At 41.1% G+C, this 15,792-nt stretch overlaps 1 protein-coding gene across 1 annotated transcript in view; it reads left to right on the top strand.

Annotated features, from left to right (window-relative positions):
* Positions 1-15,792, top strand: part of Col24a1 (collagen type XXIV alpha 1 chain) — a 256,486-nt gene that overhangs the window by 226,294 nt on the left and 14,400 nt on the right. The window contains exons 54-56 of the mRNA XM_087897474.1: positions 4,441-4,476; positions 4,594-4,620; positions 15,522-15,587. Coding sequence (XP_087753600.1) covers positions 4,441-4,476; positions 4,594-4,620; positions 15,522-15,587 — 129 coding nt within the window. The remainder of the gene's footprint in view (positions 1-4,440; positions 4,477-4,593; positions 4,621-15,521; positions 15,588-15,792) is intronic.

Below are 15,792 nucleotides of genomic sequence, written 5' to 3'. Positions count from 1 at the left end.
GAAGCAACTTGAAAGCCGCAGAAGTAGAAAAAATATAAAGAGAGCAATTCACCATAAATCTGAGGAAGGCTGCTTCATTTTCATAGTATGTTATGATAAGATAAAAATCAGTATAATGTGGAAGAATTCCACTGACATTTTCTCAACTACTTTCATATGGCTCTATGGCTTTTGAGTATCAGAATCATGACCTCCAATTTGGCTTACACATTATAAGAAAAAAACTAAAGTATAAAAAAAATCCTATATTTTAAAGTTAAGAAGTTAAAATATTTAGGTATATATTTCATTTGTATGTAGTATAATTCACTCAAATGAAAAATAAATCAATTCCTTTGATTCAACTACAAATTACCTTATAGTCATACAAACTGCAAAATTGAAATCTTTACCTTATACTCATGGGGGTAATCCCCTGTCCAGTTAAAAAAGATGAGGAAAAATTTTAAAAACAAATATAAGCTTAAAAATCACAATTCTCTCTCTCTCTCTCTCTCTCTCTCTCTCTCTCTCTCTCTCTCTCTGTCTCCCTTGTGTGTATTTGTGTGTGCATGCATTCAAACCCAGAACCTTAACTAGAGTATCTAGAGTATTAAACTGCTTGACAAGCCCTCTGCCACTGTGCTAGATCTTCAGCCTGAAAATTAAATCCTCAAGAGGGCCACGGAAACCATCCTCACTGTCTTAGTTGGGTTTTTATTGCTGTGAAGAGACACCATGACCATGGCGACTCTTACAAAGGAAAAACATTTCATTGAGAGTAGCTTACCGTTTCAGAGGTTTACTCCATTGTCCTCATGGAGGGACATGGCAGCTCGCAGGCAGACATGGTGCTGGAGAAAGAACTGAGAGTTCTACGTCTTGATCTGCAGGCAACAGAAAGTGAGTTCTAACACTAGGTGTGACTTAAGTCAAAGCCCACTCCTGCAGTGACACACCTCCTCCAGCCAGGCCACACCTCTGAGTAGTGCCACTCCCTTTGGAGGCTGTTTTCTTTCCACCACACTGGCCGAGCCTGTTTTCACAGGAGACCTCTGTGGCCTGAGTTTGTAGAGGTGCACCCAAGAACATATAACAACCTACGAAGACAAGATTGGAACCTAAGTCTCCCCATCCTCAAACAATGTTTTTTCATAAATCACAGAGCCTCTCAGAAACCTAAAGGCTGGAGGCCAGCTGGGTAAGAGAGCTACAGAAACGGTAACCACCAGCCGCAGGCAGCTTGAAGACCAGATTCCTAACCCACGGTCGTACTTTAAGCCTTCTAGTTTGCTGATTCCATCCTAACATTGCTGTCTAATAAGTATTATTTAACATTGTAAAACTCAAAAGTAAACCCTTCAAACCAGTGGTTCTCAGGAGAAGTCATCTGCCCCTTAGTCCCCAAAGAAGTATTCGTCAAAGACTAGATACTTTCTCCAGCTGTCACAACTGGGCAATGGAGACATACTAGTGACAGAAAATAGAGAGTAGACTTCCTATAGTAGAAGTCCTCAATGTCTAAAGAGAAAGACCACTCTAAAACTGGACCAGCCTAAGAGAACTCATGTGGTAATTGACAATAGTTTTTACATAAAGGGAATAAAAAAAGAAATTTACATAAGAAAAAGACAAAGGCAGGTGGCAGTACACATCACATGTCTTTAATTCCAGGACTCAGGAGGCAGAGACAGGTGGATTCCTCTGAGTTTGAGGCCAGCCTGGTCTACAAAGCAAGTTCTAGAATAGCCAGAGTTGTTACACAGAGAAACCTTGTCTCAAAAAGCCAGAAAAGAAAGAAGGAGAAAGGGAGGAAGAGAGGATGGGAAGAAGGAAGGAAAGAAGAAAGGGGGAAGGAAGGAAGGAAGGAAGGAAGAAGAAAAGAAAAGAAAAGAAAAGAAAAGAAAAGAAGACAATATACTCAGATTCAAGGTCACACAATGGTTTTCTTAAATCAAATGGTAAGCTGGGTTACTGTTTAAGGATTTGTTTAAATTCTAGAATGAAACAGAGAGAACTTGGTGTGATTGAAAGAGAATGTTTTCTCTATAACCACCCAACCCACTACCACAGTCATCCCCATGAATATGGTTCCCCTTAGGACAATGATAGTTTTGCTACGAAGTGCTTTATGATAGAAAGTGGATGGCTATCTTCGACGTGTTAGGTAGAGACTAGGGGAACTAATAAGACATAATGTGGTTGGAATCCCAATTTATTTGCTTACTTGTCCTGTTTCATGCCGTTGTTGCATTAGGGTTGCCCTGCCCTGTCTTGTTGCATGTTATTTCATTGGATCATATTTGCGGTGAACTGATTTGCTCTGAGGAACAAGCTGAAATGAATTTGGTAGTGTCAGCAGGGGGAAGAATTTGTTCATTTTTCTCTGGTACATTCCTCCCTCTTTCGGAGTCAAATATAGGATAGATGTTTTGTACTGAACCGTCAAAGAGATTTTGTAAATGTCAGGAACATGCTCAATGGTTCAATCACACAGCTGTTTATTATTTTTGCAGTGTTGATTCAGAATGGATCAAATTCGCTCTAGCCTCTGCATCTACTATCACTAAGGAGGGTGTTCCTGCAACCGAGCAGGCAGCTTCTGAGAACAACTCTTGTACATTCTCTTATTAGAATGTTAAGCACAGATCATGCAAACTGTGAAATGCCTATCGGGCATAGTGTGAGTGCTCCCCAGCCTACTTAAGTGACCACATGTTATTTGTTCTAGCTGTCACAACAGAACCCGAGTTAGCAGCCTTACTAATAAAGGGTTCTGAATAAGAAGCCTGTTACAACGTCAATAATATTTGAAACCAGCTGGAAACGAAGTCTTCTCTTTACCGTCTTATTAACCGTGATCTGAGTTTGACTCAATATGATGTTAGTATTCAGTTCACCTCAAATCAGTTAATTCTGAGCAGATGTGTAAGACATGAACCACGATGGCTGCTGATTCATTCTGGAAAATGTCAGCACAATCTTGGCATCTTAATGTACCTATTTAGCCTTCTTGCTTTCTAAATTAATACCAACTTTTAACATTGTTAAATTGTGTAGTAAGAACTATCGAGGCTCCAGTGTGTGTTAGGCACTATTCTTGTCCCAGAATATTGAAAAGCAACAGACTTTTTCTTAAACCTCAAGTACTTTCCACAGCGCTGTGCTCTATGAAATGGAGAACAAAGAAATATGTAGTTGAGGGGGAAGGAAGTGACAATAGCAGGTATTTGTGGCGGATACAGCGTTCTAAAGTAGTGGTGAGAGCGCAGTGAGTCTTCTGTGATAGACTGAGTAGGCAGCAGTGTGTTCAGGAGAATGCTTTTAGGAAAGAAAGAACCTAGGATGTCAGGCATGATGGACATGCCTGTTATCCCTGTACTCGGGAGGCTGGCACAGGAGACGTGGGAATTTGAAGACAGTTGAGCTACAGCGAGAAAACCTATAGGAAGAAAAGAAGGAAGAGAAGGAAGACAGGAGGAAGAGGAAAGAGAAAGAGGGGTAGAGAGAAGAAGAAGGAGGGTTTAGGGATGTGCAAGTAGCTGACTATAGACGGTGTGTAGGCTGTGTTGATAAAGACCACACCTTGAGAGGAGGCAATAGAATGGGGTGTCTAAGAACATCTCTTCCGTGTTTAGCTGACTTGAGTTTTTGTCCTGCCTCTGCTCCTCATTTGCTGGTTACCCAGTTGTTCCATTTTCTGATGTGTGACCTGGAAATCAGGTCACATGGAAGGAGCTCAGAGTGGATGGTGAGCCACACTGCTAAGAAGTTTATGCTTCTTCTTGGAATGAGAGCCTTTGTCTGGTTAACAGAATGATTGACTCCAGATTCTAAGAAGAATGTCATTAGTATGGATAGACTGGTCTTTCTGGTTTACAGAACGCCAGCTTCTACCTTTAGCCCAGTAAAGAGGAGAACAGAATATCTCTGCTACTTTTCATGATGGCATTGATCTCTTTACAGGGTTCACCCTCGAGACCCAATTATGTCTCAAATGCCCCACTGCAGACCACAGAGTTTAAAATTAGGACATTATTCAGTGGTTAGGAGATGCAGGCATAAGCCATATTATATCATTTACATTGAAAATAAAGAAGTATTTTTGACAATGTTTAGAGGGACACAGTTTACAAATACATGAAGAATATAAAAACAATGGAGTTTCTAGCTTCTGCGATTGAGAGGGTGCTAATAGAAATAGCTACGCGGTATTAACATTTTATATCTCAATTTATTTAATTTGTTAAAATGGGCAAACAGTTCCCTCCCCTGAGATAAGTTTCTAGGTTATTCAGAATTGTGGGTCACAGTTAAGAGCAAGAGCTTCTAAATATGGAAACAATTACGAATCATGTGATTTGCATGACAGCAATAGGCAATTGCAGAAGTTGGGTCTTGGTTAATATCAAATCGAAAGCAAATTATCTACATATTGTGCTTTGTCTTCATTTCGTTTAGGGTCCCCAAGGACCAAGGGGTCAACCAGGACCTCCTGTGAGTTCATTTATGTTTATATCTGTTTGTCATTGATTCATATACAGTTGTCTGGTTTTGGGATATTTACCAACTGGGTTTTGATTTGTTTCATTTTTTATTATTATTATGTTGCAGGGTCCGCCTGGAGCACCTGGTCCAAGAGTAAGTTATCTTGGTTGGTTTTATTCTGTTTTGTCTTAGAATATCACCTTTTGGTGGGAGGTTATGGGTGTGTGTGTGTCTGGGAGGGGCACTAATGTGTATATGTGTGGAGTGTATATATGTTTGTGTGTGTGTTGTATTGTGTGTGTGGAAACCAAGGAAAGATGTCAGCTCTCCGTGTTCTCTCATCCATCGTATGCCTTTGAGACAGGTTCTCTCAGTGAACCTGGAACTAGCCTGGTTCCAGAAACACCTTATCCCAAAGGTGGGATTTGCAAGCTTGCTCAAGCATCCCCGCATTTTAACGTGGATGCTGTGGCCGACTCATGTCCTTATGCCTGAGTGGTAAGCGCTCTTACCCACTGAGCTATCTTTCCACCCTATCATGTGAACTTTCAACTTTTAAGGTCATCCCATCCTTCTGGTATACCTTGGTTCTTTTTGCTAGCCAGCTACGAGAATTGGAATCCAAGCCTTTTATTTCTTATCTAGAAAAGAGAGATTATATTTCCTGCTTTTGGTTCATTTTGAACATTGAGCACCAGGAAAGCATCCAGCACAGAGACCAGTACATAATAGGTACCCCATTTCTTCTTATTTCTGGAATCTGGCTCTTGCTTTTCAATCTCTTTTAAAAAAAAAAAAAAAAGAGTTCTCTTCTTAGGTTTTACATGAATCCTTCTCAGCTGCTTGCGTCTGGAAAACCCATCAAACGTCTCGTGTGTTTGCTTTTGCTCTAACTACCACAACATAAAACGTGCTAGGCTCATTTTAAAATAACATTTCAATTTCTTTGCCTATTATCTCTGATATTCCAACATTCTAAGTTTAGTCTCCCTTCTTACCTACTGTCATTTTCTAAAACCTCTTTTGACCCCATGATTCTGATTTGGGGTCTCCCCATACCCCCAATCTCAGCTGTACCTCCTTCCGTCAGTCTCCTGCTCACATACGGTGGCAAGTGATCACGTTTCCTTCCCAATGGCATCCGCTGTTTGCTCCGAGCGATGGTCCGCCTTCTGCTTTCCAAGCCGTAATTATTTCCACATGCTGTTGCTGTGTCCTTAGATCATGATAGCGCCGGTGGCTGTCCTCAGTGTTCCCCGCTCAGCAGAGTGGGGACTCTGCGTTTCCCTCAGTTTTGCTTTGCATCTGGGTAATCACTTCCCAGCAAATGTTACAGATCTTTGAGCCACCCTGGGCCTCTGTGCTCTTCCCCATTCTCTATATCCGTGCAATGCACGGACCGCAAGCTGTCCTTTGCCCTGGTTCTTTGCCTCCCCACCTTGTGAGAGCTTTGAGAAATTGTGGCTGTCATCCTAAAACAAGATAAGTTCTGAAGAATCACAAAATTAATGGCAAGCTAGTAGGTCGTAAAGAATTTTCGTATTTAAATACCTAATTAGGGGGCATGTTCCCTAGTCTCAGCAGAAATTCTATGAGTTGCTACACTACACAGCTAAAATGAAGTAGATACATGAAATTTTTCTTTTTTGAGAAAATAAATACGGATATGAATGTAAACTTTGAGGAATTAAGAGACCTAAACCGTAAAGTACCTATGCTTGATAAATAATCGGTGCTCCAAAAGGGTTGGCCTGTTTGGCTCCTTTTTTGCTCTTTCTCTCTTCTGTCTTCCTTATTCTTGTCAAATGTGAAACCACATTTCTTCACACTGTTTGCAGAGCCAGTGCAGGAACATCAACAAGTCTAGGGTTTGTGAAGTAGAAGTCTAAATGACAGTGGTTACGGCCTTCTTGAAGTCTGTAATCCCATCTCCTCATTGCATCCTGAGATATAATTGAGGGCTCTCCGTTTTCATCCATGCTTACTTTTTATGCTTATTTCCTATTCAAGTCCTTAATAAACATTTGTTTTTATTTGTTTTTTTATTACTTGTATACATTTGTTATTATTAACACATTCACAAAAACATATGTCAGGCCTCCTAGAACATTTTAGCATAGATCCTCTAAGGGAAGGTTTGGTTTCACTTAGAGAGAAGTAGAAGACAGAATGAGAAATTGATGCCCCAGACAAACATAGTGACATGTGTGATAATGCTATAGCCACATGACTAAGGAAGCAGAAAATTACAGACTCAAGGCCAGCTAGGCCAGCATAGTGGAACTCTGTCTTAGAAACAAAACAAAGGATTAGACGTCCTCTCAGTAATTGTTCAGGAATTTCTTTTTTGTAATTTTCTAAAATTGTGTTAGAATCATTTTTTTTCTCAAAGTTTATTAAAATACAAAAGTCTCCATTTCCGCCCCTCCTCCCAACCCCCTCCCACTCTCCCCACTCCCTCCCCTCCTCCCTCTCCATCCCCAAGAGCAGTCAGGGTCTCCCGCCCTGTGGATAGTTCAAGCTCCTCCCCCCTCCCTCCAGGTCCAGGAAGGTAAGCATCCAAACAGACTGGATCCCAGAAATCCAGTATATGCAGAGGAAACAAGTCCCAGTGACATTGTCAATGGCTTTTCAGAAAGACTCCGAGCCAGCCACATTCAGAGAATCCGGCCTCATTCAGAAAATCTGGCTGGATCACGTGCTCGCTCAGTCCCAGTCAACTGGCCTTGGTGAACTCTCATTAGATCAGTCCCCTTGTATCAGTGGGTGATCGCACCCCTCGCGGTCAGGAATTTTTACATTGTGACAAAGTTCACACAGAAATATCACTGACAAAATGGTTTTGCAGAACCGTTTCATGCTCCCCAGTAATGGCATACTGAGGTCTTATTAGTGATTGATTTCTATTGAGCTAAGATTCATATAACATGAAAATTACCAATGTTATCATTTAAGAATGCATGACATTAGATTTGTAATGTGAAGCCATTGCTAATAATTTTAGAAAATTTTGTCATCTTGGAAAAGTCCCCATGCCCATTCTATTACTCAGTCACTCCTGCTTCTATAATATATATATATATTGCATATATGCATTGTATAGGTGTATAATATGTATGCATGTAGTGTATGCATGTGTTCACACAGCCTCCATATATGTGTGTGTATATGTGTAGCATCTCTGTGTGTATACATTTACTTCAGAGTGCAAGTTGGATTTAGTATTCAGTGGAAGATGGGACCAGTTCAGTGAACCTCTATAACATTCTTTTGTAATAAAGTATATAGAAAGTAGATCTGGGGAGAAGGCTCCATGGGCTGTAGTGCGTATTGTAAAAGAAGAAGACCTGAGTTCAAATCCCCAGCACCCAAGTCAGAAGCCAGACATGGACCCCCGCACCTGTAGCCCAGTCTTGAAAGGGTGGGGATGGGCAGATCCTGGAAGGTCCCTGGATAGCCAGCCTGCTAGACAAATGCCAAGCTGCAGCTCCCGTGAGGGACCCTGCCTCGAAAAGTAAGAGAATTAGAGGAAGATTACCAACATCTCCCTTCTGCCTTCACTTGCACCTTCAAATGTATGTATGTGCATACGCTATACACACAGTTGCTACACACACATACACATCTAGACGGAGAGAAGTGACTGTGTGAACACAAGCATGTACTGCATGCACACATCCCATACACCCACACACTAGCATTATATTACATATGTTGTGTGTTATACAGTATGTATATGTATGTGTATGTGTGTATGTATATATATATATGTATGAAAAATAGAAGTGATTAATGTAACAGGCACGGGTTTTTTCCAGGGTGATAAAATTTTCTGAAATTATTAGTGAAGGCTATACATTACAAATTTAATGCCATATGTTCTTAAATAATAAAACTGGTAAATTTCATGTTCTATGAATCTTATGTCAGTAAAAACCAACCATTAAAAAAACCTCAGTACATCATTACTAATGAGCATGAAGCGGTTCTGCAAAACCATTTTGTCGGTTATATTTCTGTGTGAACTGTCACGATGTAAAAGTTCCTTCCATCGTCAAGATGAAGGAAGTTTGAGATACTCTAGCCCAGCCTCCCCACCCCCACCCCATCGAAGGCCTATGGAGTTAAGTTGACTCCGGGTGCAGTGGAAAGCTGACACTTCCAGGAGAGGAGTACGTGTTGATGGTGATGTGTGTGAGTGTGAGGATCTGGTAATGCCAAGACAAGGGTCTGTGGGGTACACACTTAGAAAGCAGTGAGCACCCCCAGGAGCCTAGAGACAGTCCTTTGTGTGCTGAATGAGTAGCAGGATGGGAATGTGGGGGTGCATTTATGTGTGTGTGAGTGCATATGCACCTGTCTATGTGTGGGCATGCATGTGTGTGTATGAATGCACATGTGTGTGCATATACATGTACATGTGTATGCTTGTGTGCGCGTGTGTGTGCGCCTGTGCATGTATATGTGGTGGTGGTAGTGGGGATGTGTATGTAGACAATAATCAATATAAGTCAGTCAATGTAATAAGGAATTTCAGCTGATCTCGCCTAGTTGGCGGGTCAACTGTGAGATCCAGAGAGGTGACCTGAGAGGTGGCAGAGAGGTCCTGGCTTCAGAGGCCAGAAGTTCTTCCACCAGAGAGGGTCAAGGCCTCAAATTGATTCCTAGTCCTGCAATGTCACCCACCTTGAGACTTCCAATCCAAAAAGCAACAATCCCCAAAACCCTGAATTGCCCAGGGTGGATCCGTGTGGCAGTCACATGAACAAGGGAGAGAGTTGGGAGGACTATTTTCTGGCACACTGTGATGGGATGCACCTAGTTTCTGGCATGTGGGACTGTGAGGTGACTTGCTAGTCACCAGTCTGCTCACTCCCTGTTCTGTGTCCTATTGTATACACTGGTCTGTAAAAACCAGTTTAAGTGGGTCAGGCGGTGGTGGCACATGGTTTTAATCCCAGTACTCAGGAGGCAGAGGCAGGCAGATCTCTGTTAGTTTGAGGCTAGCCTGGTCTACAAGAGCTAGTTCCAGGACAGGCTGCAAAGCTACAGAGAAACCCTGTCTCAAAAAAAAAAAAAGGTAGTTTAGTGATTTTTCACATGATAATGTGTTCTCTCTCTTTATCCAGACTTCTTCATGAGGAAGCTGTTTTGTTTTATTTCATTCTGGACCCCTTCCCTGCACTTAATGACAGCTTTATACCCAATGTGGGCAGTTTTATGCCTATGTTTAAAACATTAAGTAATTTTCTTGTTATAATATTATGTTCTCTTAAACTAGAGCACATTTAAAACATTTCCTTTTTTTTTTCTTTCTAAATCCCTTCACTGAAGTGAGAGCTTTTCCTGACACTTTGCTTTGGAACAGCGTTCCAGGCTCACCTTGAGCTCCCAGTCGTGAGTACGAGGATTACAGGGTCTGCCGCCACTCCCAGCCCCAAATGAGAATTCTCTGCTCACATGTGGACACTGAGCTCTTACTGAATGACTTCCCCAAATCCTCCTAATCCAGTCTGTCTGTGTCTATAAATGAGAAAAATAATAACAAAGCCAGCATACTGAATTCCTAATATTTGCCAAAGCATAGAGTGGGCTTTGGGAATAGTCTAGGAATTACAGAAATATGAAGAATGTCGAGAAAAGTCAGGAGATCCAAGTCCTGTGAAATGTCTTTGTTTTCTAATGCCATTTCCAAAAGATATTACCGTTTGCTTGGAACGGTCATCTGTGCTAACCATGGTTAAAACTGTGAGTGCTTCAGCAATAGTGCAGTACCAGCTTTTACTGCTCCTCTCTGTGTTCTTTGCTCACGCAGACGCAAAGATAAGCCAGTCATTTCATTGAGGGGTAGCCTGCTCTTTCATTCAGTCTTCTGTTGCTGAGCATTTAAACTGTTTCCAACGTATTGTAAACACAATCACTGCAAATGTCCTGTCAATATGTCTATTGTTTTATCATGTGTAGAATACCTTAAAACCAATCCCCAAAGCTGAGGTGGAACCAGCTTCCCTCCCGACACTCACGGTGACAAAGCACCTAAGACGAACCACTTGAAGGAGTAAAGGTTTATTTTGGCTCGAAGTTTCGGAGGTTCTGTGACATCAGAGATGATCAGAGCAGAAACCAAGTGAGAGTAGTAGACTGACGTCCCAAACCCGCTTTGAAGTCACACTCCTAATGACCTCGCTTCTTCCTAGGAGATCCCGTCTCCTGACCGGTCTACTATCTCCTCCCCTGCCCTGTGCCACAGACTGGTGACCAGGTCTTTCACATGTGGGCCTCTGGGAGACACTCCAGATCCAAACTCTGCTGGATAATCCATACTTACACAGTATTTTTCCTTTTGGTACCACATATTAACATGGAATGTGCCATTTTAAGCACATATAGATGTACTTCTTGCATTAGTCATATCTACAGTTTTGCAGCCAGTGTCACCACCCATTTACAGAACCTTTCTCTTCTTCCCAAACTGCAACTGTATCTATTAAACAATGAAGTCCCAGCTTCCCTCCTTTCAAGCCCCTGGCAATTACCAGGTCTTAATGAACTTGACTAGTCTTGGGATTTTACACAAGTAAAATCATGCAGTAGCTGCTTACCTCCCCGCACAAACACACCATAATTTGACTTTTCACCGTATCACAAGCATGTATCAGAATTTAATTATGTTTAGTCCTAAGTAATGTGCCATTAAATTTATATAATATATTTGGGTTGTCCAGATGAATGTTTATTTTGCATGCATATTTTGACCATTTTAAATAATATTACCAAGACCAAGAGATATATAAATATTTGAGCCCCACCTTAAGTATCCCCTTCTCTATTTTGGAGGGGGCAATATTTTAGTTTGAATTGAGGATCTCATATGCTTACCATGTCCAACCTTCACGTATGTGCATGTATATGAGGTTGCCTGCAGAGGCCACAAGAGGACACCACATCCCTTGGGGTTGGGGTTGCAAATAGTTGTAAGCACTGTAGGTGCTGATAACTGAACTCTGGTCCTCGGCAAGAGCCACAAGCTCTTCTTATCACTGAGCCATCTCTCCAGCTCCTCATTAGACGTTTTCTTTGCAAAGCGGACTAGTGTTAAATTGCGTCAGTTTTTATCCAACTGAAGATGCCTTAATTTCCCTCCACATGTGAACATTGTACTCGTCTTTCCACACTGCACGCTGCCACTCTGCCTTCTCACTTCTATGGGTTTGGAGCAAAGCCATCTACTGCTCTGAGTGTCTCTGGACTGTGATAACCCTCTCCTCTCTCTGCTTTTAACATTCTGTTTTTGTCCATAGTGTTGAACATTCTCTTTCTTTGTCTTAGTTTACTTGAGATACTGTATTCCTAAATGGCCTGGGTTTCCTATAGCTCATTATGTAGCCCAAGCTGTCCTCAAATGCTTGATCCTGCCACCCCAACTTCCCAACATTTTGGTCCTTAAGCGTGAGGGAAGCTCATGGAGTTCTTAGATATGTATATTAATGTGTTAATGTTTCTCATCAAATTTGGCAGGGTGTAGCCATTATTTCAGATATTAGGACCCTTTTCTCTCCCTTTCCATTCTTATTATACCTATGTCTGTCTGCTTGGCAGTGTCCATCAGAACTGTACATTTCTGTTTGTTCATCTTCATTCTCATCTCTAAAGTCTGAGCAGTGAGTTTCACTTCAGCCGTGCTCTTCAACACCGGCGTTTCTAGGTGGGCCTTTTCAATGTCATTGCTGTCTCTGCTTCAGAATTGGTTTATTTAATAAGATGTATTTACCATTCTTTGGTCCTATAAAAAGTTTCTTTTAATTCTTCAAACATTGCCAAGGCAATGTCTTTGTCTTAGCCAATCTGGGATTTCTCACAGACAGTTCCTTTTTCATTTTGTTTTAGGAGGAGCACACGTCAGTCTGCACTTGCAGAGGTCAGGGAACAGCTTGTTAAGGCAGCTCTCCCCTCCGCCATGTGGGTCCTGGGAACTGAACTCAGGTTCAAGCCTCAAAGACTCAAAGACACAAACACACAAATGCTTGAGTTCCTTGTATAAATTGGCATAGCATTTGCCTACAACCTACGACCTTGAAATTATCCGCAAAAGCTCCTGAAAACTTTAAGTTAAAATTGCATATAAAATACAGCGTAATGGAACTATTTATTACACTATGTTGCTTAGGGAATAATGACAAGAAAAAGTCTGTATGTGTCCAGTACAGAAGAAACTTTTTATACTTTTGATCATGTTTGTTTGAATCTGAAGATGCAAAAATCCTCAGATATACAGAACCAACTGTGTTCTTATTGAAAAGAAGACATTTTACATAGTATAATGCCACATCCCCAGAAATCACATTCTTGCCCTCAACCTGAATTATTCTTGTTGCTTTTCATTGTCGTTAGTTGACGTTTCTGAGTGATGTAATCTCTACTTCTTTGCTATGTGTGAACATGGAAGTTACTCCTCAGCTTAGTGCTCAACTCATTTCTGCCCGAGATTTCCTACTAGGTTTTCTTAGGCACTGGGGATGATAAGGCTGCCATTTTGCTAATGGGATCTGTGTGTAATTGTGGTCCCATTTCAGTGCTCAGCCAGGAAGCTGACAATTCCATCTTAAATTTCACCTGCTGTCACAGAGCCTCGAGATCAGCCAAACCTGATGGCTTGGCACCCCTGAGGTCTCTCTGACACATAAGACATCATATGAGGTTTCAGATTCTGGGATAGGGTCATAACTTTTCCAAGTCTCTAAGACATCACATTCTCTAGTTTTTCCTTGGGAACGTTTGGTTATCCCAGTGGCTACTTCGTTCTCTACTGTTTTAGACAAAGTTTAAAAATTCACCGCACATACTTTTGGGGAACTCTCCCATGGATAACCTTGTGTTGTACTAGATGACCTCTGGATTGGGTAAAATAAAGGCGATCTTAGATGTCTTCCAGGGAGCCACCAGAAAGGTCAGATAATGACAATATCCAGGAAGGGAGTAAAACTCCGAAGTGACTTCAGTCCTGCTCTGCTCCTCCTGTGACGATCACATTTTGCAGGCTGTTGACTTTAGTCCAAACTCAAAATTGAAATAAATTTCACTTACAAGTCCTTTGGCTCTTATTTGTAATTCTAAAAGTGGACAGTACCTCGTCATATGAAACAGAATGGTTGTTCAGATGATCCGAGTCCATGCAATAATATAAATAGTAAAAGCAAACCGCAAATCCATTGACGGCAGAAACAAATGTGAGTTCTTACCTTTCATCATTACCTAAACACTAAAGATGTGCAAAAGCATAGGCAATAACACACTTAAGAGTTTTCTGTTTGTTTTATAAAACAATACATAGGACTATTTTGACAATTTTATTATATAATAGATGTATTAATATTTTAAGCAATTAATAAGTCATTTTAAATTTTATGTTCATGTTTCTACTTTGGCAAATACTGACAGTTATAACTCATATAAGCAAAAGTCTTGTAAGGTACTCAGTCATAATTCTGGTTGGTTTGGGGCTCTGTAGTTTATGGTATTGAAGATGGAGCCCATGGCCTAATGTATGCTTGGGGAGTGCTTTACTCTGTCCCATTCTGTCATATTAAAAGTCTGAGAGTCTTCTAAGTCTTAAGAGTTTGAGAGCCACTGCTAGGTGCTCTAATTAATGCTTTCAATCACACACCAAGAGCCAGCATGCTTCCATAATCCCAGTAATGGGGTGCTGAGGCAGGAGGATAGTGGGTTCAAAAACATCCTGACTTACACAGAAAGACTTTGTCTCAGATCGTAGGATTGGTTAGTCTACAGAAAAGGTCCTTAGCCTGACCTTCCCTGCACCTCGGACAGGCCATGTCTCCTGCGCTTTCTCCTGGCTTGTTATTTCTGCTTGGGAAACTTCTCTCCCTTCCCTTGGCCGTTCTCTCTCCTCATTTCCACTCAGATGTCACCACCACAAGCAAAGGTTCGCTTCCCAATGTCTTGCTCCCTAATTTCTCTCATGGCTCCATGCACTTTTCTTTCATCGCATGTATAATGGTTTATAATTGTGTGGTTGTAGACCATGTGATAAGGGCTTGTTTCCCCTCCAACATTAACTTCCACTGGAGCGATGCTCTTTCTTGCTTACCATTTTCCCCTCGATATTTATTATCGTGTTTGGAAATGCATGTATGCAGAACGAGTGAGCTCTTTTCCAGTATGAAAGTCACATGAGAAGACAAGGGGCAAAGGTGGTTTTTATTGATTGCTCCATCATCTTCAATGGCTTTTCCGATTACCAGGCATGACTTGAGAATGAGCTGTCGATATGCATCTCCTATCCTGTGGGCCTGCTAATAAGGCATCCCAGTATCACAGTCTTTCTGAGATAAATCAGATGGCTTGCCTATAACTGTGTAATAATTACACAGATGTGATTTTCAGAACCTATTCTGAGCCCAGGCTTCTTCATTTCCGAGACATTTTTTTAATTATAAAAAGACTATTACAAACGGTCTTACTGAGTTTTTCTCTTGAAATGTCTTTTTATTAAATGCAGGAGCAGATCGAGTTTGTGCTGTTATTTCTTTTGGGACTGATGGTACATTTTCCAACTTCAGAAATTGTTTGAAAGACCACAAAAGTATCAGATTGGGCTCTTGCGGTGACTACCACAGGACAGCAGTATTTTATTCTACTTTCCTTCCAAGAATAGAACTGTTAAAAATGACTACAGTTATTTATTCTTCAGTGTGCAGTTTATCACATGGGGGCATTGTGTTTCATTCTTCTTCCATTTGAGAAGTGGTCCTTGCACACTTTCGTGCGGCGGGGAAAAACAGCTTCTCTTGGTAAGCTTTAAACCGGGTCCTGTTTGAAGGAGACCTGTGGGATCAGGATGAAAGCCACATGTTGTGTTTCATATGAAATAACTAAGAATTATTTTCAAGATTTGTAGCCATAAGAGTCGTAGATTCCATTCAGATCAATCTAGTAGCCTTTACCAGCAAGGTTTTCAGACCATTCTGAACACATAGTTCTTCTGAACACTCTCTTGATCTTATTGCGATCTCAAATGGTTTTGTTTTGCACAGCGACAAATGGATATCCATGCTGCTATTCAGGCCCTGGTTGCATCAAATTCTGCCCTGCAGATGGAGGTAATACATCTGGCTCTATTTGTGTTGGCAGATTCAATATTCAAATTAAACAGGGGGATTTTTTTTTGAAAGCCGAAATGTGGCATTATCTCAAAAGTCGTATTTAAAACAGAAAATCTGAAATTGTTTTCAAGTGTAATAAAATAGAAATACATGCACAGGATGTTTCATAAGGAAACTATTTCAAGCAGAAAACTTAGGACCT

This window comes from Myodes glareolus, chromosome 17, assembly GCF_982192425.1.
Source record: "Myodes glareolus chromosome 17, mMyoGla1.1, whole genome shotgun sequence".
Lineage (NCBI taxonomy): Eukaryota > Metazoa > Chordata > Mammalia > Rodentia > Cricetidae > Myodes > Myodes glareolus.
This window is presented reverse-complemented; position numbering and strand designations above follow the sequence as displayed.